At 48.1% G+C, this 27,147-nt stretch overlaps 1 protein-coding gene across 4 annotated transcripts in view; it reads right to left on the bottom strand.

Moving 5' to 3' along the window:
• PAK3 (p21 (RAC1) activated kinase 3) overlaps positions 1-27,147 on the bottom strand; it is a 97,969-nt gene that overhangs the window by 25,787 nt on the left and 45,035 nt on the right. For all 4 annotated transcript variants that reach the window (XM_072335228.1, XM_072335229.1, XM_072335227.1 and 1 more), the window contains exons 2-4: positions 11,559-11,755; positions 5,076-5,176; positions 1,184-1,337 (exon numbers count right to left, since the gene is read on the bottom strand). In XM_072335228.1, coding sequence (XP_072191329.1) covers positions 1,184-1,337; positions 5,076-5,176; positions 11,559-11,733 — 430 coding nt within the window. In that variant the 5' untranslated portion in view covers positions 11,734-11,755. The remainder of the gene's footprint in view (positions 1-1,183; positions 1,338-5,075; positions 5,177-11,558; positions 11,756-27,147) is intronic.

The raw sequence follows: 27,147 nt of genomic DNA, 5'->3' as shown, positions 1-27,147 counted from the left end.
GAATGTCAAGTTAGACATTTAAATCTCAGGGAAGAGATGCTTTCCCTGCAAACGATGACAAGCATTAACACCTTCTGAAAAGAACTGCACAGTTTTTAGAAGGAGCTCAGAGCAGCCGCCCCACTCTGTGTATTGGAGGTTGCATGGGTTGAACCAGCAAATGGAAGCAATGAGATCCAGCTGCCAGACTTCCACAAGTAGGAATTGAACGGCTGTGGGTTAAGTCTGAAATGCTGCTGGAGGCAGACAGCCCCTCATTAGCTGAACACGTCAACACGGGCTTTACCAAAGTACATGTACCTTGCTGGTACTTTCATTTTGAATGTGTCTTACTTATTAAGAAACAGCAGAACACATCAACACAGAACCCAGATACACTGCTTTTAGAAAGCCCTCTGCTTTTTTTGTTGCTGGATTTATAGCAACCCAGTGCTTGTTAAGCAAAATGAGAGAAAAATAGGCCAAAGGAAACAAAAAAAAGAGCAAACTACAGCACAGACCTGCTCTTGCTTTCTTGTTTTTGCAATGCTGCAATACAGTTTTGCAGACTGTACACAACCAAGGGAAATAAGGACACCACCATCACGTCTGCAGGCTTGAGCAAGGTAATGCCGAGCTCATGAGGACCTTCCTGGAATGCTGCAGAGGCTGCTCTGAACATTCCTGCCTTCCTTCTCTTCCTCTGGGCTACACGTCTTCCATTTGGGGCTACACCAAAGCAGCCATTTGGAGTTTCTTTGCGCATTTAGACATAGCGGCCTGATTTTCTCTATAGCTCGTATAAAAAGCCTTTAAAATTCTTCATAAAACAACACAAAAATTCCTGAGTCCACTGTTCTTAGGAGGCAACAGCAACTCCTAAGATGGACCAAACAAGACACACTTCGTACCCCAAACTGAACACTGAGAAGAAAGAAGGATGCAAAGAAGAAACAAAAGTAAACACCATTTTTGGCCACAAATGCTTCTGAATATAAATGACAGTGACTGCTCCATCTAGTATCTTATTTAGTTCTGAAAACAAGATGAAGTCAGAGCATCAGTGGCAGTCAGAGGACAGAAGGGGAAATCAACTCATCTCACACACGGAACATCCCACAGCGTGCAGTTCTCTAAGGCTGACTGTTGACCACTGGACATTCAGTTTGCATGTCCCCTTTTTTGCAGCGAGATGTGAACTTACCTCCCGACGTAAAGCTCATGTATTTCTGGTTGTTAACTGTTTCTTTGGAATCATAAAATTTGAGGACATCTAGAACTGCTTGAGGATTCTTCTTCTGCTCTAGTTTTGTTATGTTGGAGGTCTGTAGTAGCCTGGCCCACTGCTCTGGAATGCCCTGCAGACGTCAAGTAGAAAGAACGTGAATAGAGAGCACACAACAGCCCCAGCTGTACAGATCTTTACCAAGATCCCATGCTACCTGTAAGATTGCTTTCAGAAATTCTGATTGATGCTTTACAGTTAAAATTAGAAGCATATACGGTAGATGCAATCATTCTCTTCTCTATAAAAATACAGAGCTGAAAACCAGGATCCAACTTTAAAAAGAAAAGAAAGTTATGATTGTGATAGGAAAAAAAGTGCATGAATCTCATCTTTCAATCAACATTGCTCGTCCATGGAATAATGATCTGAGGATTAGCTTGTTTTCCTGGTGATTCAGTGCAGACATGACAAGACTATTCTATACTTGTGGACAACGCCGTGTATTTTAGGAGCTTTACACTGGATTTTTAATGCTTAACAATGCAAGCACGTGGCTGAAATGATCACCGTTGTCTGATCAAAAGGTAAACCCCACCCTGACACAACAGTTTTCAGCACATCAGATACCACAGAGGGGCTAAGCCTCCGCATTTAAATTCTCGTGATTGTAACACTGAGTTGTACCGCAGCTGCTGCTGTAAGGATGTCTCTTTTTTTGAGCTTCTGCAGCATTTTAAGTTCTCCACTGAAGAAATGGAGAAATTGAGGATGCAGGTAACGGGCTGAGAGCCAGCGCCTCGTATGAAACCTCAAACAGCTTCCAAGGAAAGTGGCGTTTGAAAACTGATCCAAGTGCTGAAAGCTGCAACTCTGCGTTGGAATCGGATTAACAAAAAATTGCTTTAAATATCCAGTATAATTTCCTAAATTTGAGAGCCTGTAATTTTCCCCATTTACTGCCCGGCTACCATCTACCAGCGAATTGTAGGGCCTATGGAACGGAACACGACACCTGAAATGCACTTAAGCTTAACCCTTGGTGCCACCCCAACAGAGACAGACATTTCAATATAGCTCCTTCCCAAGTTCTCCACAAAACAATGTGTGATATGGGCCTCCAGAGTCTGGGATTAATGAAAAAAGTGGGATAAGCCAAGCAACAAATCTACTGCACACACATCGACCTGCTGCTGCAGTGCTATGACATCTCAAAGAAGCACTTTGATGCAAGCTTCTTTTGGGCCTGTGACGCACCTCTGGGAGCTTCCCTGTGCACATCTGTGAGCCATAGAGATCTGGCTGCAATGGACGTAAATAAAGAAAGAAAAGAAAGTTAAAACAGAATGTGGGACAACTTAGAAGGTGGTAGGAGGTGAAACCAATGGGCCAAAATGGGGAAAGTCCCATCTAAAATGGGAGCTATGAGGTAGATACCAAACAGACTGAGTGGTGGACAGGCTACAGGAAGACAGGCTTAGGAAAACAGAAAAATCACAATCATTCCAAAGTTTGGAAGCATTATTTCCCCTCCTTTCTTTTTCATACCAGTTTTTCTCTCCCTATAAAAAACACATTGCTGAGGATTAACAGCAAGTGACTGGAAAAACTACTCAGGATTGATTTCTTTAAAACTTTACGAAGCAAAAAGATCAGTATCCAGGCTTCTGCCGATTGTCCAGTTCTAAAAGCCAGGTTAGCAATTCTCAATGGCTTTACACATCCAAAATGGTTCTCCAGCCCCAAGACCACAACTGGCCAGTGTGTGAGTCAACAGAGTGCCATGGAGACAGCAGCAGGTCACACCTGGATCTCACACCAGGAGGCTGTGTGCTGTCATAACCTGAATGATCGACAAGTGCCAGACAGAAAATCAAGGCAATTCAAAAGAAAGGCTTTATTAGAAGAACAACGTGCAGCTTCTTTGTGTCTACACCACACCTTTCTCCCACTTACTAATACCATCATCTCGAAACTTTGCTCAGTTGGAGCACATTTTGTTTTAGAATGGGGATCAGGAGACTGTTTCAAAAACGAATGCCTTGCAGAACTCACACCAACACCCTGCGAACCACATTTCTTCCTCCATTCAGAGAATGCAAATGTGTCTTCAAAATAGATGAATACGATGCTCTAGAAGCATGCTCCCACCCAGCAGCTTCAAGCCAATGCTATTTTGGGCTTTCGGTCCTATTTCTTAGCAAATGTGGCTGCTCCAAGCATGGCAAAATGGACATACAGCATATGTGCAGGAGCAGCGACACAGCTTGACTCTCAAGCCTGAAAGCCAAAGCCTAAGAGCTCATGCAGGTGTTCCCAGCTTTGACTGGAGATGCAGCCCTGGGGAATCAGGGAGTGCAGTGGAGGGGTGACTGCTGGCTGTTAGGAAGCAGCTCAACGCATTGCACGTAACCAGCAGAGCAAACACACATGGCACGACAACTGTCATCGACTGAAACAAACAAACAGAAACACAAAAGCAAAGGAACAGAAAGAAACCACACAGTCACACGCTGATTGCACATTCCCGTGGCACTTCCAAACTTTAGAAGGAGACAATGTGATCACCAGACAGCGAGACACTTTAGATGACACGGCTCATGGCAGCCCAGCTGATACACCAGTTGTACACAGGCTGGGACAAATCAAACATGCCCTGTGTGACATGAAATGCAGTACTTGCATACAGACACCCTGTGGGAGCCAACAGAAGTTGCTAGCAGAGCTGTTCCTTTGCTGGCTGACACTTTGCTCTGCTAGAACTGCAGGATGAGACCTGTGCTGGCAAGCTGCATGGGAGGAGTCATCTATTCCTTTGGCTGTAAGAAGTGACATCTGTTTTTAAAAAGCTAATTAACTAGTCTGCATATTTTAAGCGTAACTGTATTTCTTAATTACTAGGAGTAATTCAGTTTCACTCCTTTGAAGACAAGCTGCCGTTAAGTGCCTATTTTTTTTACTGCAGCTAATACTGCTGCAGCATACAGCAACCTTCCGGCCCTCTGCAATGTTTCTGGGAAACAGAAGGAGCAGTAAAAGTAAAAAAAACAGTGATAAAGAAATTCCACAAATCAGCTGTACTTTGTCTGGGAAGGTGATTTGTCCCATCCCGTGTGGTGTATGCAGCACACACTCCAGTGTGACGTACAGTGACAACGCAGTCCGACCACTCAGCTCACAGGGTACTACTGATGGTACACAGAACTGCTCTTCCCTCTCACCTCCACAGCTCAATCAAATGTAACCTCACTGCCATCCTCACTTCACTGACAAGAGATTCCAGCACCAGGCAACAGTGCGAGAGAAAATGCTTTGAAGTCCCCTGCAGACTTCAAGGAGCTTCTCTTAGACTCGTTTTTCCCAGTGCTTCATTTACTTTCTGATGTAAGTAGAGCAAGCTGAGTGCTGCGTTATTAGCACAGAAACGCATCTGAGCACTTAACCCACGGATGTATTTTGAAGATTAAAATGAATGGACAACACTGCCACTTCCAGAGCACCTCTGAGAGCTGTCTGCAGAGCAGCTGGACTTGGCACTTCGGGGCTGACTGCAGACAGACACACTATGCACGTGCGTGGGGTTTTTCAATGCTTTTCTAAGGACTGAATATCCAACTCCTGTAGCAGCTGGTGGGATGACAGAAGCGAACCCCTACGTTCCTCCTACCTTTCATTTTCCACAGACACTGCTGATAATCCTTGGAGAAAAAAAGCAGCCTGAACCAGAAGCAGGACACTCCAAGCCCTGAGCTCAACCAAGGTCTCTCTCCACAGCCCGGCTGCTGTCACCTGTAGTTTCAGGCAACAGGCAGCTATTTTACCATAAAGGAACTGGAAGTTTTAGTAAATATACAACACAGCAGTTACTTACTGTGAATTCTCCAGTGACGGCATCAAACCCCACATGAATCGTGTGTTCGAAGTCTGAAGGAAGAGAGATCTCAGGGCGTTCTTTCTCTTTCTTCTTATTGGCTAGAAGCAAAGCGTTAACAAACATTTATTTTCTGCACAGCTTTCCACTCAAGACATTTCACAATCATGTGCACTCAAAACAGGATTTTATATATGAAAAACAGCTGAGAGTTTATCTTACTTGACCATGAGACCCAAGTTAATGCAATACCAGCCTGTCAGCCCTTGTCTTATGAAGGTCTAGGAGGCGATCTGATACTGGTTTTCTTCCAAGAGGTTGCCACAGCATGGGGCTGTAAGGTCACGGAGTCACCTTCTTAGGTCATCTTTGAGCACTATGGCTTCTATTATCAGTTCTTTTCTTCGCTGAGTTTTCATCTCTAGCCGTTACATTCCCGCCCTCTGGGTTCCTGCAGAAGTGAAGAACCTGAGAATTCTTCCTAACAAGTGCCTGTTTGCATGAGTGCCTTGTCCAGCATGCTGTGAATCCATCAGAATCAGCCAAATCAGAGAGGAGAAGGTGTGAAGATAACCAGGTTCCCATAGGTTCGATGAAAGCAGGTAGCTCAGAAGATAAAGGTTCTCCTTCCTGCTCCTCACTTAAGCAGAAGACTGACACAGCAGTTCTTCCTGCATAAGGACCCACAGAATCTGCACAGTAACAAAATCCTATAAATGCCACTGGAGAAGCTTAATTTCAGCTCACAACTAACTATGAGACATATATCTGTAAAAGCCAGGTTTCAAGGAATATATATAAATTTTTGAAGCCCCTCAGCCAGCATTTTCAGAGTGGGAAGTACCTTACTGAAGGAGACTGATCTGGGAAGCCAGTCAACCCACACATTTCTCCTCTGCTTCCTAATCTATCACCTTTTGGAAACGTTGTCCCTTACGGTCATCCATTCCCTGTGCTCTCACTACTGACAAACCATAAGAAAAAACCATAACAACCATAAGAAAGGCTGAGAGAGGCTGCACTGAGAATTTGTTTGCAACAGTGCTAAGCCTGAGCAACAGCAACGCTGACTTTGGACTTGTCCCAAACACACAGATGACAGCAGCACAAACCTGTGCTCAGACCCCAGCCTGCTGGCAGCCACTGAGCTATCGGCTTCCTAAGCACCCACATCTTCCAGGACAACTGTGCTGTGGGTGCGGAGCTCTTTGCTGGGTCCCTTTGTGCCAGGGGCAGATCGCACACAGCGGAAGGGCAATGCCACGCTACCCAATGCGCTCACTGTTTCAGTGAGAAGTTCCATGCCCACAGCTGGAACAGAACAAATATCATGGTGCTCACTTGCAGAATGTGGAAGTTACTAATGCAAACTCAGGAAGTAAGATGAACACAGAGCTCACACTGAATGAAAATAAATAAATTGTATTTATTTAGGGACTCATGTCACTAAATTGAGTCATCTACACCTTAGTATCCCATCCTTCCTCTGCCACTCCTCCTACCCTCTCCCTTGCCCACCTGGTGACATACCCTCATTACACTCATGAAAGCATACATGTGTATCATAGCAACACACCAGCAGGACAGAAAGGAGCAGCTGGCTCGGTTCCCATCTTTACCTTTCACACTCCACACTGCAGCATCACTGACAGTCATGCTACACACATTAAAGACAGCTGCAGGAAGAGTTTGTTCCTTACCTCAGACACAAGCTTCCCTTTCTACCAACATCAGCCAGGACAGAGCTTTGTAAAACCCATCTTGTGGTGCACGGCCCTTTTAACATAAAGCAATTCTCTGCTCACAGACTTACAATCTCCTGTGCCCCAGTACTACACATGCCCACTTCCTGAGCATCTCACCCACGGGCCGTACCATCACCCCTCACATCTGCCTTTGCTCACAGATAGCACAGCTCCACGGAGCAAATCAGCGTAAGTTATGTTTTATCTAACAAGAAAGGAAAGCTCTCTTTGCACATTTTTCTTCTTCCACCTTACAGCCCCATTTAGAGGAAGATGCTCCACTCTTCCTAATTAAAGTCCTGGGTGCTTTGGATGTTTCTAACCCTTCCTCTGCACTATTGCATTTATCCTCATTAAATAATTAAACGGCACCTTTCATCTGTACTGCAAGCTCCTCCACAATGTTAACTGATGAATTATTTTCATGGGGTATCCAGTAACGATAGCAGCAATATATCACATATAACACAAAAGGCTTCTCACCTTCTTTTATCTCAAAGGTGTTGTTGCTTTAATTTTCAGGATAAATGTTGCCAGTTGGAAGATGTCACTTTCATTCAGCACATACAATTTTTTTACTGTAGATAACAAAATTGGCTTCTCCTACCTCATCCACTAGCAAACAAATTCAGGGAAATCTGGATGTAAAGGGCCATCAAACTCAGTTCAAAGCAAGAGCCGAAGGCGTTACAGGAAGTGCTCCCCAGCAGCAGCACTCCCACAGAGGACGTGCATCCCAGCTCCCTTCTTCCCATGGTTCCTGCTTCACCAAGCAGACTGCACACATACTGCCTATGCTCCAAACCCTGACACGGCATCAATGAGATAAAGAACATTCTTCTTGCAACACTGTCTACCTCCTCCACTACCTAAAAGTTCTGACACTTCTGTGCGTGCCCTGCAACCCACACTGCTCCTGTTTCATTTAAGTTGGCAAAACCTCGGTACCAGGGAAAGTTATGGAACAAATCATCTTGGGTGAGATCATATGGCATGTGCGCGGCATCCAGGGGATCAGGCCCAGCCAGCATGGGTTCATGAAAAGCAGGTCGTGCTTAACCAACTTCATGTCCTTCTACAACTGGGTGACCAGACTGGTAGATGAGGGCAAGGCTGCTGACGTAGTCTACCTAGACTTCAGCAAAGCCTTTGACATGGTCTCTCACAGTATTCTCCTGGGGAAATTGGCTGTGCAAGTCTTATGAGGAACAGCTCAGGGAGCTGGGATTGCTTAGCCTGGAGAAGAGGAGGCTCAGGGGGAGATCTCATTGCACTCTACAACTTCCTGAAGGGAGGCTGTGATGAGGAGGGGCTTGGCCTCTTCTCCCAGGCAACAAACAGAACCCGAGGAAATGGCCGCATGATGTACCAGAAGAGGTTTAGATTGGACATAAGGACTCTTTTTTTCTCAGAGAGTGGTCAGTCACTGGAATGGCTGCCCAGGGAGGTGGTGGGGTCGCTGTCCCTGGCAGTGTTGAGAGGCGTCTGGATGAGGAGCTCTGAGATATGGTTTAGTGGTTTGCTGTAGCAGTGGTAACAGGAGGATGGTGGGACTAGATGATCTCATAGGTCCTTTCCAACCTTGTGATTCTATGATTCTATGAAAACAATCCAAAAAGGTATGAATACTTTGGAGCAGGGACTGTTTGGATTCAAGGGTTCTATACTGGATTTTATTTCCTTGTAATTCCCCCCACACTATGCTCCTGATGCAGAGCAGTTAGCCACAAGGGCCCACCCACACTGCCTCAGCAGCTATTAGATGGAAAGAGAACAAGCAAAGAGTGTTGCCTTCCACAGGCTGCATCATCATCTGTATTATTATTATTATTACTCTAAAAGAACAGTTGTTTGGCAGAAAAGTGTGAGTCAGCTGAGCAGCAGCCCTCCTCCAGAGAGGACAAGACTGACCTCATGCCATGCCATCCTGTTTGCTCGCCTCCTCATCTTGCCCTCCTCCTTCTTCCATCCCCATTCCTGCAAGCTTGCTCCTTTTTCCTTCTCCTGCTTGCTGCTCTCCTCACGTCCAAGTCCAGCACCTTATCCTGTTATTTCACCTTGTTTTTTCCTCCCTCTTTAACCATCCAGGAGCACCCAGAAGACTTGAAGTCTAACTCCATTTCCATCAGCATTCACCTAGCAGCCATGGCCCACAGCCCTTGAGCTGCAAGGAGGCTGTGATCTGCCCACTCTGCTCTTTAGCTTGAATATCCTGTAGGGCCTCTGTGGAGCCATCAGTTCAGGCACGGTGTTGATTTATTGTACAGCACAGTAACTGCAGGTAGCTTAACCAACACAAAGCAAGGATGTATCCAAAGAGCTGGAAGAGCACAAGTCAGCTCTTCCTGCTCTCAGTTCTCCTGAGGAAACAGCTCCCAGCTGAAAGGAAACTCTAACACAGTGAACTCTGCTGCAGCTCCAACCACTGTCATTACAGGGAAGAAGAGGCAACTTCACAGCTTCAGCAGGGTTATGGGGAGTGGGTTTCATGCCCATGAGACACTGGAAAGGTGTTTCAGTACTTCTGCCTTGGTTTCCTAGGCCTCCATTTCCTGAGGGCATGTTCCCCAAGATGGGACAAAAGGATCTGGGCCAAGGCACAGAGGTCAGGTGCTCTGGGATGTGCCCACAGAAGCACAGAGGGCCCCACAGACATCAGCAGCTCACCAAAGCAAGGCCTTAAATGCAGAAGTGCTCAAACCATAAGTGAAAACCAAGATACTGCATTGCCAGGACAGTGCTGAGAAACAGTGCCGGCCTCCCTGCACAGCCCTGTACCTCAGCACAGCCATCCCTGCCTGGTGGGCCAGTGAGGTCCTTCCTGTTGGTCACATACACCCTGCCACAGCACCTCCTTCACTTCTGTGCACAAGCGCTGGACTATCGCTATAAACCAGTGATGCTGCAAAGCTCTGCACCCATGAGAGCAGCCATATTCATCATCTTCTGGCTTTTTAAGCAGGACGACTCTGAATAACATGTCCCTGAGTGCGCAGAGCACGCTCTGGGCAGCTGATGCCCTGAGCCACCAGCCAAGCACAACACAGAACCACCTCCAGGGCCTTGGCCAGCCAAGTTAAATTTCCTCCATTTATTATTTCACCCATCAGAATTAAACAATAAATCTTAGCTTACTTAAATGTTACCCCCAGTAACATTTAAAATCATGATACTTGCATGTTTCTTAAGACTACTCTGCCTGATAGTTAATTATGTCTATTTTTTAATGTCACTGAGCATTTCCAGGAGGGGCTGTTTCTAGATCTCCCATCTCTGTATGACATGCTCAGCACCTCCTGTTTTATAGATGTTCCCTCAGAGCGGTGGCATGCCGACTAGCCAGCAATCAGAAGAAGTGACCCACGTCATTCCGAGAATTAAAATCACCCCAGCTTGCTTAATTCTGGCCTTTAAGAAGAACCATCTGAAAATTCACATTGTTCCAGAAGGCAGCAGTTTGGGATGCGACGCAGCCAGCTCTGCTTGAGGCCTGGGTCTGTCCCACCACAGACATTATGAAAGATGAGCACTCAGGACGAGGTCACTGGGTCTTGTACTGGTCACGCTGCCTCTTGTACTGGCACCGGACACCATGCAGAGAAGTCTGTCCCTCTCTTCTTAACATCCTCCCACAAGGCATGGAGTGGAGGGGACAATCATATCCCTCCACCTGCTGACAGCTCTTCCACATGCAGCCCAGAATGCTCTTTTTGCCACTGGCGCACACTGCTGGCAGGACTGGCTTCTTGCCTGCAAGGACCCCCACAGCTTCTGCAGAACAGCTTTCCAGCAGGATGACCCCAACGTGCACGAGGCCATTTGTCCCCAGGCACAGTCTCCTCTGGCTGCATTTCACAAGGTTCTCTCAGCATGCCTGGTCACATTCTTGTCCCTCAGATGTTTGCAAATGGTTCCCAGGGAACCACTGCTCCATCGGCTTCCCAGGCACCCACAGAGGCTGACTGGCATGTAGTTCCTTGGACCTTCTCCTTGAAGACAGAAGTGACATTCACCTTTTCTCCAGTCGCTGGGAAACATGCCTGGTCACCTTTCAAAGATAATCCAGAGTGACCCTGCAGAAACACCAGTCAGCTCCCTCAGCACCCATCAGGTTGACAGCATTAAAAATAAAGGGTCAGTTTACCTCCTTGATTCTGCAAATACAGTAACTCAAGACTCACTTCCTTCTGCAAATGCAGCTCAGAGAATGTAACTGAAATGCTGTTTCCTGCATTTTTAAGAGACACTGTGAACATATCCAGCAGGTTTAGAAACCAGTCATTCTGCATCCACTATCGCTGCAATAGGAACAAGCAAGAACAGCCTTGCTCTCATCCATGGGATTCAAGAGCACTGAAATAAAGTGTCAGGCATATCGCCTTCTCACTTCTGCAAATGTGTTTTGCAAAGCATATGACCTCATCTGTGGTTTTATTGCAAACCCAAAGCAAAACCCAAAGAAAAGGATTCCCCCAGCTGAACCGTAGGGGTGTTTTTAAAAGGCAAGCGGCACGATGTGTGTGCGTGTTCCACTGCGTTCTTACAGATAAACCAGGAACTGCCTGAATACCTCCTCCTCTTTTGAAACATGTTACTAGAGGAGTTGGAACAGAAGGCCTTAAAAGGACTTGAATGATCATGTTCTGCAACTGCAACAGAAAGAAAACGGGCAGCAAGTAAACACAGCAACCAACAGAGAGAGAGAGAAAGATGCAGCCACCCAGTGCTGATACTTTACTTTTATCCCCTCCACCCGGGAAGATGGAGCGCAGCCTGGCCTTCTTGTTCTTCTCCTCAGGGGCCATGGGGAGCGGTTTGGAGCTGTGGTTTAGTGCTGAAGAATCACGGTTGTTGCTGTTCATTCTCAACGGCGGGGCTGGAGGTTTCTCTTCAACATCCAGACTATCGGACATCTTCAGCAGCCCTCACAGTCTCCTGCAAAAGCAGAACACAAAGCAAAGTCCGTCAGGTGAGGCGCTGGCACAAGGAGAGGGGTGGAAAACCTGCTGCTGGGGAAGGAAGGCTGGGAAGAAAGGAAGGTTGTCTGCGAGAAGGCAGCTCTGAGAGAGGTTTGCTGCTGGCTGCTGTAAATACGCGCAGTTCCTAAAAATAATTATATCAGTTGTAAAAACAACCTTTAATTTTCCTTTCTTACAATCGCTCTTAAAGTCTTATCATTTTTTAAATTAACTTTTACGTCCTGTAGTTGTTTACAGACCAATTCCCCCTCTAAAAGCAGGCCTCCAAAGCAAAGTTGACATGGCTTTCTGCAACAACTGCTGCACAAGTTCCACACACTGAGGAAACACAGGGCAGGTAACACTTCTGTAATTCCACATCAATATTGAAATTCAAGCCTGGACGAACCAGCTGGTTTCACAAACAAGCAATACTCAGTAAAATGAACTCCGACTGTTTTAAGACCTGAAAATAGAGCATGATTTCAAACGGATCAGATGCGACGTGGGCTCCGCCGTGTGTTGCTAAAGGTTACAGCTCCACAAGCACCTTGCCTTCCAGCAGCTCCTTTTATGGCTGGCACATGCAGACCCACGGTGAGCGTCTGGCAGAGCCTTCCCCGCACTGATTCACAGATAACGCACGTTCCTGCAGCCACTCTCTTAAATCTGAGATGATGGAAGTGATGTTCTGTTTTCGGAAGCACTGTCCAAAGGTGACAGCTGTTGCTGACACAGCGAGGCCCAGCATGGTGGCACAACAGCCGTGCGGCACCACAGGCCAGCTGCAGCCACAAGCTGCACGGGGCTGAGGTACAGCCTGCAAGTACAGCACAGGCTGTGACACAGCTGACATTTTGCCAAGCCTTCCAGCCCACAGATCAGCAGGAGGTAATCAAACCATCAAACCCACACTGCCCTGCTCGAGAATATCCTCCACGTAAAAACTACATGACCAAAGGCAAAGATGCTCACTCTGCCCAGGTTTTCACGGTGACACGGGCATTTGGGCCTGTTACCATTTTCACGTCACTATACATAAAATGATTTTATTTTTTACTGCTCTACTTATGTTTTTAATTTGGTCTAAGCCAAACTCACAAATGACAGAACTGAGATTCACAGAATCACCAAGTGGTTGGGCTGCTCAGAGCCTGGAGCAGAGTGGAGACTACCTGCCCTGTGGAGCTGCTCACTGCACCTGTACCCTGTAGCCAGAAACAAGCAGGTGCAGCTCCCTAGAGCCTCTGTGCCAGGAATGTGGAAGAGATCACACACCTTTCGCTAATGAAGCTGTGCACTGAGGCAGCTACCAGACAGAAAGATGCTTTGTCAATGGAACACACCACCTGGGACAGTGCTGCAGCCCTGGTGCAGGCCTGCTCCCAGCAAGAGGCCCTCCAACAGCCCTGCCATCAGAGTAGGGACCTGCCCCAGTCCTGGGAGGCACACTACTGATGGTAGAGTGGATGTAGGCAATAATGTGCTCTGTGTCACCAGGGAAGAGCTGCCATTGGGCCCAAGGCAGGGCTTCTGCAGATGAGGATCTCCAGCGCAGAGCACAGTCATTTACCTGGAGAACCACACGCTTTTATAGATTCAGGTCAGTTACCATCAACCACCACTGCAATCTCTACATCGAAATGCAAGTGGTCTTCAGGCAACGGGGAATAAAGAGCCAGGGCTGAGAACTGCTGTAAGGAATAGGAAAGACTGCATTCCCTCCTGCTGAAGGGGGAGTTACCCTGGGAGCGTTACCCAGCTCCCACAGCAGACATGAGACACGGTGCCGCCTGCCCCCGACCTCCTTTTGCAGTAGGACTGCTGTCTGCTCAGCAGCACATCCCTGCACACCCACAGGGGTGCTCTGAGCAGACAGACACTGCGTGGCCACGCTCTCCCCTACACAAACAGCCCTGGTAGGCCAGGAGCTGACAGCAGCACAGGCTCTGTCTGCCCTCTATCCCACCTCCATGGACTCCTCCAGTACTAGGCACACCTCATCCTGCAGGCAGGAGCCGGCATTCATTCTGCAAAGTCTATAACATGGCACCAACCCCAGCTGTCCCTCAGAACGGGACAACCGCCTCTGTCACTGTATCTGTTTGTAAACAATGCTGCTCTGCTCAAATAGGTCCTCCCGTGGGGTTTCACTCCACAAAGAATACTATTAACGGTTTCTGGCCCAATTTGCCTATGATGTAATTATTTCCAAGATCTTGAAAGGAACACTATATTTTGTTCAGAGCCGTTTCAGGCTCAGTTTCAAGAACTGTACAAAGCTCCTTTATTCACTTCTGAACCAGAAGAGAAAAGGGGGGAAGATAGCCTCAAAGCTTTAATGGCTGATATTAACTTCCCAGAGCCAGTCTGAAGGAAAACGACAGCAAACCACGAGGCAGCACACACACCGAGACCCACAATTTATGGTTTTCCTGGTCAGAGCCTATCTGCTTTCCATTCTTTCTCATTTGGAGGATTTCCATACACCGCTCGCTTCACGGCAAAAGAACGTTCACTCTCATATCTAACTTCGTACTAACTCACTTCACCTCAGCTTAGAGAAAAATGAAGCGCCAACGAGCACACAAGTGGCTCACAACCCACCAAGGGCCTTCCAAAGAAGCTCCTGAGCAGGACAAAGTAAGAAACAACCAACATCCCACCTGTATCAGGGCTACAAGCTCTAGGAGAACAACACTGAGTTTGCAGCAGTGAGGCACTCCGTGCCCAAAGGAGTGCAAAACCCACCCGACCGAAGGGACGGGAGCAGTGCTGGGGTCTCTGAGTTAACACTCCACAAGTACAAACTCAGAGAGTTAGCACGCTCTTGGTTTTGCACCCATGTCACATTCAGTCCTGATGGCTAGAGGGGAAATTGAAAGCAAAAGTAGAACAATTCTGCAGCGGAGGTGAGAACCTAACAAACCATTCACCCTGCCTTCCTAGTGCTGTGACAATGCACCCATTAAATGCTTCCTCACCGTGAGCTGCGGCAGCCCCCGGGTTGTCCTTAGGAACAACTTTTGGAAGAAGCCAGCTGCCACCTGCCAAAATCAGTGCACCATCATCAGGATCTTGTCACCTCGCTCCTTCAAGACATCCCATCTCACAGCAGTGCTGGTGACAGACCGTGGTGAGGCACTAACGTGTGTGCAACAAAGAGATGGGCACCAGCACTTACCTCTAGAGAAAGTTCTTTCTGATACCCTTTGGCTCTAAGGAACAGACTGTTATACCGAAAACATGGAAACAAATGCATATGTGAGCACATGAGTTTCACGGCCAAACAGCAAAACTAAAACTGAATTCTCAACCAGGTCAGACACTTCTCTACAACCACTGCAGGGTTATGGAACAGGACTTGACATTCTTCTCCTTCCGTCCCACCTCTTGCAGTCACCAGTTCTGTAGCTGCAAAGACAAACACGGACCTGAAGTAAACAGCATCCACCTTCATGACTCAGTCCCCCTCTGAACAGCCTTTTAATATGTTTTGCATCCAGCTCTAGCCAAGCTAGGGAAAGGACGATACTTAGAGCACCCAAATGTCTTCAGAACCCCTCTCCACACCTCACACCTCCCCTCCCCCCAGCTGTCTGGAGTCAGTTCCAAGTTCAGAGCGGCCTCCTGCTGCACCTCTATCCCAACCAGCCCTTCGAGAAGCACTGCTCACAGACAGGTCTGGAATCATTCCCTAGGTTAGCCACGTTGTGTCAATGGGTGCAGCATTCAGACAGGGCTGGTTCCAATTAGAACTCACAAAGAGCATCCTGTTCGCAGAGGCACTGGTGTTCACTTTCAAAGCCTCAGAGATAGGACTGCAGCTTGTGATGCAGCAAAATCGTTTCTAAGATCCCTTGAATGGACGGAGCCGTGCCAATTTCCATGCAGCAGCTTCACAAATGTAACTGAAGATGCAATGCTCTTTCTTCCCCAGAGATCTTTGTTTATAAATATACTTCCTGCAAAATATATTTCATTACTGAGCTCTATGGGCCTCATTCTGCTACCAACAATACCGATCCATGCCCCAGAAACCAGCGGTGCTGTAACTGAGCAGAATTCTTTCGAGGTACGGAGCACTGAAATGCTCTGTTACAAACTGGCTGAGAAACTTACACAACATTTTCCATCACAGTTGCTGGAGGACTGTATGTTTCTCTACAGCTGCATGTTCATTTGTAGTCTTATTAATATCCACGTGGAAGTGCAGCTGGTTAGCTGCACAGAATGAATGCAGTCACAACAGCACTACATGCATGAGGGTTTGCTGTCTTCTCAGCTAAGCCTGCCTAAGTTACAGGACTGTCCTTGAATCTCTTTGGTAAGAAGGGTCACGCAGAAGCAAGGCAGACCAGGGTGCAGGTCCCAGTGCTGTGGAGAGCAGGGGCACTTTGGGGGCCCCTTCCACATCCCTGTGCTGCAGGACAGCCCTCACTGCTTCCACCTGCGACCCTGAAACATCAGCATTCATGCCAACTGCAGCAAGAGCTAAAAGCCAGCAACCAAGGCAACACCACCTCACCTTCACCCTGCCTCTCACACAGCTTCACAGCACAGCACAACTGCTCTCCAATTATCCTCCTGTTCCCCCTACAGGCAGGTAAACAAGCGCTGAGCTGAGCAATTATTCAAACAGAGTCATTTCTCCGATGAATGCACTCTCTGTTTCTGTTTGCAAACACCCTGTAAGCAGCTTACAGTTTCCTTCAGCATATTCACTTACACAGAAGTTACCTCCATAGCTCGTTGCAAGTGACTCCTGGCCCATGCAGCAGCAGCCATAAGCTGCTTTCTGCCTGCAGGTGCTGCTTTGAGCTCAGGCTGTATCCAACCAGGGCTGCCCCAACACCTGGAACTCTGCTTTTCCAAGGTGAGATGCTCACAAGGCTGAGAACCAAGTTTCTGTTGTAGCTTTACTAAGCAACTCCCTAACATTCGTTTAAAATTCCTTCCTGACAGTGCGTTTGCACAGGAACACTGTGAAATAAATGAACGCAGAAGGGATGTGAGTGTGGTAACAGTGAACTTAATGGCCTTATTTCACTAAGCGTGTCTTCAGATTGAAATTATTCCGTCCATTCCCTGGACTCCAGGAGCCACCCAGTCAGGCTGTGAAATGCAGAGAGCACAGTGAATCTGTTCCAGGGGCCTGGCCACCCACCTGGCCTGAGCCTTGTGATGGGTGCACCATGGGGAGGAAGAAGCACATACACAGAGGGTGTGGGCAGAAACAACAATATTCTTCCCACTCCACCCCTTTTTTGCTTTTTATTTACACAGCTAAAGGACCCTGCGAGGTAGAGGAGGATGTCTCCGAACCAACTGTGCCCACCAGATATCCCACTTTCCCTCTCAGACACCACAATTTTGAAGAAAACAAGGGGAAAAAAAGAAGACAAAAGGCTCCATTTCCCTGCTTCTCATGTTCTCCGCAGGGGTTGGTGCTCTCTGCATGACATTCTCACAGCAGATGCATCACGATAAGCACAAGGCCCTGCTGACCCCCAACCCAGCCCATGCAAATGCTGTGTGCCAAAAACCAGCCTTGGCCCCTTCACAAGGACACGGTCCCACCAAGCAGTGTGACATACATACACCATTCTGCTCTGTGCAGAACACAGCTCTATGCACTGGGCTGCCCCTGCCAGGCACCAGCAGGGCACCGTGTGACAAAGGGACTGGGAAGCAGCAATGTAACGCCAGTGAAAGCGATCACCACCACTTGCCCTTTCCCAGCACCTCCCAAGTCACCTTTAGTCTTGTTTTGCCTTTGCAATCTCCAGTCTGCCTTGCTGTAGTAAACAACACTATTTAAGCCTATGTGCCAGAAGAAGGGCATAAAGCCACGTCTGAAAGGCATACCTAAGGCCAAGGCAGAGCAATACCCAATGGGAGACCTCTGCTCCCCAGGGTAGGATCCCTCCTCAGGGGGCACAGGGCAGACTCAGAGGCCTCCAAACCCCACCAGTGCAGACTGCACTGAGCTGTCCCAGCAATGCACAGTAAAGGATCCAGTGCCTGCCTGCAGGTGAGGAGGTTCTGAAGCCCCAGCTGTCACACGCTGCTCAGGAGGTGGATGCGTTCCAGATTCTGCATCATCTCTATAGGGCACTAGGGCAGGAAAGCATTCATATCCCCTTCACTTCCCCAGGGACAGCATTTTGCCTTTTATTCTTTGCCAGGCCTTTTATTTACAGCTGACTAGCTTCATATATCTAATATTTGCCTGCTCTGTTAGTGATCTTATCGTGGGTAATGGCATGTCTGCCGCAGGGCACTGCGGGCCTGCAGCAGTTGTGTGCATGTCTCCAGCACCTGCTGGACCCTGGGTTCAGAGCAAAAGGGCAGGGAGCCCAGAGAGCAACATACAAATGCCATTCCTGAATAGGCTGAGGAGAGACAAACCTGCATTTGGAGAGCAAAACAGGGCACTCAGTGAATCTGCAGCTCTCTCAGCTAACACTCCACATTGGAGCAGGAAAGCATGACCACAGGAGGTGGTGGCACTCCAGAGTAAGGACATGCCAGCACCAGGCACTGTACCAGAGTGCTCAAGCCAGCAGGGCTCTGGTTTTGGAAACGGCAGCGTCCATGCTAGAAACCACGGCAGGCAGGCAAGCATTTCACACTTCTGTGTAACATTCCTGATTCCCACAACTTCTCAGCAGAACAAGCTACTTTGCTGCTCCTACAGCCAAAGAAGCCTTGCCTGTAAAACACGGGAACATGTATATAAGTCACCAGCATAAAGGAACATGAAATCTATTGCTGTAAGCAGACAAGAGCCAAGGCACATCTGCTCACAACACATCAGCACACCTGTCCAGGCCATGCAGAACCATCCGCAATTGCTGCTTCTACAAGGAAGCACCTCCTCTGCTCAGTATGTGCTCCTAAAGCAGCCTGAGCTCCTCACACAAATCCCTGCAAAAGCACCAACTCCAGAGCAGCGCTGACACCAACGCAATCCCGTATTAAGTCAAAGACACTACCCAAAATAAGGAACCATCAAAAAGCACGGAAACAAGTAAACAAACACAATCAGCCAGGAAAGAGGACAACAGCAGGACCCAAAATAGATTCCTGGTGCCAGGCACGCATCAAGATTTACTGAATAAAAGCTCAGCAAAGAGACTTGTTCTTCAAACAGCTCATCAACATTTACCCCACTGCTGGCCAGAGCCCATTACCTCTTGACACACTCTGCTTCCCATTTACACCGACTTCACGCCTTAAAAGAAAACTGAAGTTAATTGAGGATTTTATGAGGCAAGGAAGCAGAGCAGCAGTATGAAAGGACAGAATCCCAGAGCTGCTCTGCCCTCTCCCTGCAGGACACAGATAGGGTGGGAGCACCAGGCACTGACCACAGGTATCACACAGCCGCGCACCACGTCCACTCATTCCCACAAAGAATTCAGCTCTCTCCCTGCTGCTAGCACAGAGAAGAGATACCAGCAGATCTATCAGACTTCAAGGAACCTAAGAATGAGCTGATTTAGTTTCAGGAACCTGTCAGCCATGCGGGTCACAGCACACGGTACATGCAACATAGCATCTGCAGCCCGGACAGCAAGCAGAAAAGAGGAAAGAGGCCCACAAGGTGCCAGCTGGGCACAGAACAAATGGGAGCCAGTGGGAGGCTCAGCTCTCTGGAACTGCTGGGCTGGAAGGACAGTCAGTGGTAGCACAAAGGGAAACTGCTCACTGTGCTGTCCTTGAGGAGGAAAAGACAAGAAAAATGGAGGTGGAATTATTTTATTAAGTGCCATCAAACTATGAGGAATGAGCAAGACACTGTTGCCAAGGACAGTGGCTAAAAAAGCCTAACGAGAACAGCTGATGTATTGTTTGGTCTCAGACAAAATGGACCTGTCTAAAGGCACTATTGTTTAGGGAAAATCACAAAGCAGGGAGAAGAATGAACGCTTTGGTTACAGAGCTGTGCGTCACAGCGTCTGTGTGTAACTCTAGACGGGTCTGAGGTCTCCCAGAGAAACAGACAGCCTGAGATGTTCTGCCCCGACAATGGGGGCATGAGGGGCTCCAGAGAAACTGGGAGCAGCACCGCAGTGAGCTGGGGGGGCAGAACAGGGCCAGAGCTGAGGGCAGCAGCATCTGCGTGTGGTGAGAACACGGGGAGAGCAATCTGGGAAACACAGACAGAGCACACAGGCTTTGTGGTCCAGAGCACAGTACTGAATGCAGTACAAAAAGACAACATAATGCACACAGGAAACAGAGCATCTTAGAATGCAGGTCCTCAGACTGCATGCAGTGACTGGGGGTGCTCCTGCAAAAGCAGGAGCAGGGCAGGCAGACAGGCTCCGCTAAGTTCTGCATGAGCTGCCAGGTTACGTGTGCTGTTGTGCCATTAAACCAAAGCTCAATTTGATTCCAGCTGGATTGAAGAGCCAGCTGCAGAGATGAAAGGCAATCCGAGACTAGAGAAATGTCACCAAGTGTTGGAAATGTAGAACAAGGGCTGTTCTGAGGTCAGTGGGCAAACAGGAGCTGCTGATAAAGCCCCACAAAACCAGTGGTGTCGCTTCAGCCTGACAGGCACCGACACACAGAGCCATCCAACTGCTTGACGGCAAGGCCATGTGAGTGTGGAGTTACCTGAGGTAGAAATAATGTCATTGTCATAGGAAGATTCCTGAGGCCTCAGAAGAAAAGAGGCTTTGATTAAGAGATGAACAGCAAAAGGAAGACCACAGATCACACGAAACAAATTAAAAACCACACTAACTATCAGGTCTCAAAGAACACGAGTCACCAGTGAGTGAGCCCATCTCTAACGAGAGTTATCCCCAAACCTGTGCTTACCCTGAGGCTGATGAAGGCATTCTTAGAGCAAAAGACACAATGGGCACCGTGCAGTATTGAGCTGGCAGAGCCCTACAGACCCAGCACTACCCCTCCACAGTTTTGGCACCCACAGTGCTGAGGAACAAAGTGCAGCTCAGCCAGCAGGGCCAGCCCACATCCCAGCCACTGCTGGCACTGTGATGCAGGTGAGCCTGGAGGTAGCAGCCAGGGACACAGGGAGTGCTGCTAGGGGCTGCACATCTAGCTCCTTGCTCATGCTCACCAGTGTAATGTGTCAGCTCCTCCCTGATCTTCAGCCCAAGGCAAGTGCCTGCCTTTTCCTGCCCAGTCCTGAGGTACCCGAGTCCTACATAGAAGCTCCAAGCAGCGAGATGCCTCCAGAACCAAACCTGAGAACAGAGCTATGGAAACCAGTGAGCCACCCCCATTACCTGCTGATGCTGACAGGTCACAAAGGACACCTGCTCAGACAGTGAAGGTGCCACCAGCTACGCCCCCCCCAGAGTAAGACATTCCCATCCATACCTTGAAGTCACCAGCACTGTCTGGGTCTCACACCAGGAGAAGTGACAATGCCAACATCCTGAGGAGCGTATCCACAGGAAAACTGCCACTATCCTCACAGTGCACCAGCATAGGGCACTGCCCAGATGGTCACTAATAGCAGCAGACACACAGAAATGAGCCTGAACACAACACAAACACTCATGTCTCAGTGGAAAAGAAGACAGCAGATGAACTCACCATATTACTGCCTAGCTCTAACTGGAGACTCCAGGCGATTTCAGAGTGCTGCAGGCAGTCATAAAGCACTGGCTCCACGACGGGCCAGATCACAGGCAGAAAATACTATCTTCTCTTTGCAAGACTGCATGTCATGATATAGCAGACAGCAAAGTCCTCAGAACTTATGCTGATAATGTGCACCACTGCTTGCTGTTCTCATTAGTGTGCCACTGCCGCAGGTGAAACAAGTTCCAGCAACAACAAAGATTTGCTCAGCCCCTGCTAGCCCCACTCAGCAGGACGGGGCTCTGCCTCACTGCAGCACAGCGTGTGCACCTGGGCTGGGAGAGTGCCTCAGGGGAAGACTGGGCAAGGATGTACAAAAGCCAATGTCCAGGACTATTCTTTCCCCCCTCTTGCAGTGAATTTCAGAGGGAAACCCAAGAGCAGCCTCTGCAAAGGGGCAGTGACTATTCATGCTGCTTGTTCAGACTCCATCCCTGGAAGTCAGCATCCCCTCATCTACAAGAGATGCAGGTTCTATTGCAAAATTAATCATTCCTGGCTGCTCAAATGTTTATCTGCCACCAGAAACAAAATAAGGCAATAAAAGGTTGGAATAACAGAAAAGAGCAAATATTTACCTTATAGTAAGCAAACTTCTCCCAAGGTACAGGCACAACTGTAAGCAGGAGGCAATGGTAAGAGGAAAAGAAAGGGCAGAAGCTGTTTGCAGCTACACACCTCAAAGCCAGAAGGGATACGAAACTGGATCTGTTCTCTTCAGGAGTAAAGAAAATTGCCACAAAGAACCACAAATTATTTATTAAGGGGAGTATGATACCATGGGAAAACCAAACCAAACCAAACCCAAAATAATCTAGATGCAGACTTTCCTATCAGGAGAAACCAGATAACAGTACATCATTTAATTCAGCTCTGCTTATCAGCATCATCTTTACGGCTAAAAGTGCAAAGACTTAACACATTTAGAGTCTTATTCAATTCCCATTGAAGTTACAGAATAGACTCTGGCAATGCTGGATCAGGTTCCTATGGGCCCTTCCAAGCTGGGGAGCTAAACGCTCCTTTAAGAACTAACTGAATTCCTCTTCCTTGCCTTTGTGGGGAAGGCCCTGGCCGCCTGCCCTTTCCCTGACTCAGACACTTGGCCCAGCCCTGCAAGGACTGTGTTCCCCTTGCTCCCACCGAAGTCAAGGGCACCTCTAAGGCTGGGCGTGCTGAAAGCAGGCTGCCTGCCACAGCGGGGCCAAGTGCCAGGATGCCAGTTAGTAAATGCACAAACCCTGGGAAGAACGCAAACACGAGGCCAAGCCCAGGCCCCCAGACAGGCAGCCCAGCATCACTTCAGTGTGCACCAGGCACGTCCTGACACTCCACTGGGCGCTGCTCAGCTCAGACCAGGGCTCACGAGCCCCAGCTGGGCCCGTACAGAATGGCACACGTGCTGAACGAGCCTCAGGTGGGAAATGGGGCCATCACACCGTGGTTATGGCTATCTCATTACCTACCAATTCAGTCCAGTCTGCAATAGCTCCATAATAAATGCAGCCCTTTATGAGACTTGTTTCTGTATTACCTTCTGTGTTCTAAAATATTTTTATTCTACTATCTACAAAATATTTATACAGAATGATAACATTTTGTGCACTTGGCGAGCCATTGATCTCAGGTTTATGAAGCTGTACACCAGCAATAACTAATTAAACTCACTGCCATCATACAGATACACTTCAGTAAGGCCCATCCCTACCTCCAACAACCCCCATGCACTCCTGGAGCACTCAGTGTGTTCTTCAGAACACAGCCACCAGTCTGCGCACAACTTGCAAAGTAGGAAATCAAAGCACAGAGATTAAATTACAGCCCAAAACAGCCTAATAAATGTGTGGATGTAAAACCAAGATAAATTAACAAGCACAAGCCACCACCTGTCCCTGCCACATGCCCCAGCAGCCCAGCTCTCCTCTTGCTGTCCAGCATTGACCACAAGTTGTTCTGAGCTGCCCGGTCAAGTTCCCAGCATCCATAAATTGTATGTACAACCCCTCATGTGTCAAACCTATAGTCTGAATTCAACTGTACAAAACGTCTCCCTCACTCCCGAGAACAGCAGTCACTGCCATTTGAAGACTGACAGTGAAATCTTTTGCTCTAGCACGTTTCTGCACTTGCCAGCTACCCACCACCCAAAACACCACAATTCAGATAAAGATCTATGGAAAAATCAGCTCCCATCATCCCTCAAACAACCAAATCAGCTTGCAGCTCTAAGTCCTACTGCCACGCAGCTGTCCCATCATTATACAGGCACATCCTCTCTGCTACATCACCTGGATACCCTGGCATTCAAGCGCCCTGCCTCTATCCATAGAGAGATGTGTAGCTGTTCATATCACCCACTGAACACTCCTTTGCTAGAGGCACTGACCGCATCCCCTCTGTGAGCTTGCAGCCTCTGGTACCCTTTATCTCTCTATCACCCAGTGGCTCACTACTTTCAGGTCACAGCTTCATTCTGCTATTGGCATTCCCATCATTTTTGCTCTTCTCAAAGGGAGCTGAGGTCTTTTAAAAAAATACAGCCTTCAGTATTCAAATTGATCCAAAACGAGAAGGGCTTTTCCCAGCCCTGTGTAAGGGCACAAGAGGAAACAATAGGAATTGGAAGCCCTCTTCCGCTCCAAAAGCAACTTAACAGGGGAGTACCAGCCAACTGTGTAATTACAATGTGCCTCAATTCCATCGTTTCTCAGTGGCTACAACTCCGCTGTAACAAATCCCAAGCCACCTGGGAGCAATGCTGTACTACCACCTCCCCGCAGACACGTCATAATCCAGCAGGCACAGGCTGTGTTCTTGGAAGCACCAAGGTCTCCAACTGGAGCTGGTCATTAATTTTTCAGGAAGTTACATGTCAGCAGCTCGGAAGAGAAAGTTTGCATGGGAACGTGCAAATGCTCAGGAAGGCTCTGTCAGAAGGGTGCATCTCTGGATACAACAGAGGAACCCAACTTTCTGCTCCCTTAGAAGAGAATGAGTTCCCATCAACTTGAACATGGGAAAACTGGGTTCAAGGCTCCTTGCCTGTCACAGGGCTTCCATATTCCCAAGGAATAGTTTCTTCAGTCCTTTGTGTAAGCTTCATAATAGAATTTCATTCACTCTTTCTCTTGTCTGCAAAGCTTTAGAATGCCCTATAGCCATGGAGACAGCAGAGAAAACCATCTCCTGTGAAGAGCTCAGGACACACGGTGAGCACGGTACCACATGCTGAGCTCCAAAGGAGCCCACAGAAGCTGGGATCTCTGCTCAGGCTCTCTCCAACCAACAGACTGCAGTCCATGGCCTTCTCCCAGGGATGTCCTGCAGATTATTAATTAGCTAATGGCTGGGGAGCGCTTGGAGGAGGTAAAAGGTGCTATTGTCACTATTTCCTATTATTACTGTGGCTCTCTGACAAATATGCCACAGGCAGCTTGGATCTGTCCTTCCAGAGAATCTGCAATGCTGGAATCAACACAAATCAGCTCTTCCAAGCACAGCGTGAGCAGCAGTCCAGGCCTAGAACCTTTTAGAAGTGCTCCGGAAATGAAGAGCACAGGGCCACACGCTCTGAGCACACAGACACAACCACTTACACAGCTCCATCCCATGCAAACATCTCTGCTGAAGTTACTTTCCCTCCTGCCAGCTGGGCAGTGTGTCTGTACCAGACCACTTATGTGCAGCACCCGGTGACTCACCCTGAAGCTCAAAGGATGGGATTTGGGCTGTGACACAGGCAGAGCGCACATTCACCCAGTTTGGCCCTAAGCATGGTAACTCATCAGGAGGGACACCAGGATTGGGATCTGCTCACCTACCTTCCCTCAGCTTCCACACCCAAGTTGACACCACGGAGGACACTGGTCAGACTCTCCTCAGAAAACATTTAATTACAATCTAAGCTTCACGGCTGACACATTTAAGGCAGGCCTAACTCTTTCAGCAGTCAGCATTACTTAAATTGACGACCCAACTGCACAACCTGGACTGAAGCAAAGGCTGGGATTTGCACAAGCTGTTTAGACCCAGTCTACATCTAGTCATCCACACCATTGGAGTAAGTGATTTACAACTGAATCGGTTAAGCCACTGCCACTTTCCTGACAAGCTCAGAGCTTACTCCTCCCAGACTGACAGAATGAATTGCCTTCATTTCTTTGTAAGTCAAAAGACCAAACAAATGCCTGCTCCTGCTCTGCAGCCCCAGCTGTCCCTGCAGCTCTCAGACACAGCATGCTGCCGGCACTGCCTGCTCCCTGCAGCGAGCCCCTGGCCTGTGCTGGCTTCTGAGGGGAAGCTGTAGCCCTCCCAACTCCTGCCGCAGCACCAGCTCAGCCCCCAGAAGTCAGTACTGCAGCTGCTCCGGTGCCCCAGGATTCACACACCTCAACTGTTCGCCTGCCTGTGCACAGGGAAAAATCCCCGGTGATAAACTGCTGGCAAAAGCTGCCAAAATCCAATTGGTGTGCATGTGAATGCCCTACATTCACAGAACTGAAATTACTGCACATCATCAACCTACCTCATTAAACAGCTTCCTACCAAATTCTGTAGATATGGGCTAATGGGGTATTAAGATACCCGGCTGCAGTATCAGTGCAGGCAGTGTGCAACATTTCCTTCCTAGGTGTGCACCACCCACAGTGCCAGATTACGCTCCTCCCTCAAGGCTTTGGCAAAATACACACATGCACTACAGAACAAGAGGCAGAGATGCGATGCATTCTCCTCTCCGTCCCTCCTTCCAAGAGATAAATGACTTGGCAAGTTGAGTGATAACAAACCAATATAGTAACATGTCATAAAGCTGCAACTAATACTGGTGGAGAGCAGATAAGGACCTGGTGATCACAAACACTATCAAGCAGGAATGCTATCAAGGAAAATCTAAGATGTGGCATTAAAACACGCACTGAAAACAGAATGCTTCTCATAGAAATATTCAACTCTATTCCAAGCCTCCATCTCTTCGTGTTTTACTCAGCACGTACACTTTTCACCATATTAATTCCTTCTCTGTCAAAGCCTTTAGAGAGACAACAAACAACATCAATCAGAGAAACAGAGGTCCTCAAGTTCTCTTGGGCAAAACAAAGTTCACATCAATCTTCACGCAGAAAGGAATAACGACCTGAAACGTCAGCACCACCAAACATCACTGCTCATGCAAGGCCTCCACCTGCAGCCAAACCATTCCCGCATTTACTGCCTAGACATCCTTGAAACAAAATGCCTGTGCTTAACATCTTTTCCTCAAGTTTCCTGACAGCTATGACTGTAACTTCACTCCTTTACTTTCTTTGAATATGATAGGATGTGGTAATGCAGCAGAGAAGGCAGCAGCTGCTGCAGGTGCATGCAGAAAGCAGAGCTCAGCTCCCACTAGCCTCACAAAGAGCAAATAGCTCATCTGCCAAACAGGAGTTCCTCAGACTTACCCAGCACATATTCAAGTAGCTACTGGGCATTGCCAAAGCTGACATCTTCAGTGCCAAGAAGCCACCACTGTGAGGAAGGAGGGTACCAGCCCACCCAACTCAATGGTCAGTGCAGCAAGAGCTAAGCTGTTCTGGTATTTCCAGCAGCAGCATCAGATGCTGCTGAAGCACCTGTGCTGCATTCCCTCAAGTCTGAAACGGGATTCTTATCACACAGCATAATCTCTGATGCCTCATGGGCTGAAAAGGGAGGTTTCTCTTACTCTACACCTTCGACTAGTTTCATTGGTTTTTCTGA

Source organism: Excalfactoria chinensis, chromosome 4 (assembly GCF_039878825.1).
Source record: "Excalfactoria chinensis isolate bCotChi1 chromosome 4, bCotChi1.hap2, whole genome shotgun sequence".
Taxonomy (NCBI): Eukaryota; Metazoa; Chordata; class Aves; order Galliformes; family Phasianidae; genus Excalfactoria; species Excalfactoria chinensis.
The sequence above is the reverse complement of the archived record's forward strand: the minus strand, read 5'-3'. Positions and strand labels throughout refer to the sequence as shown.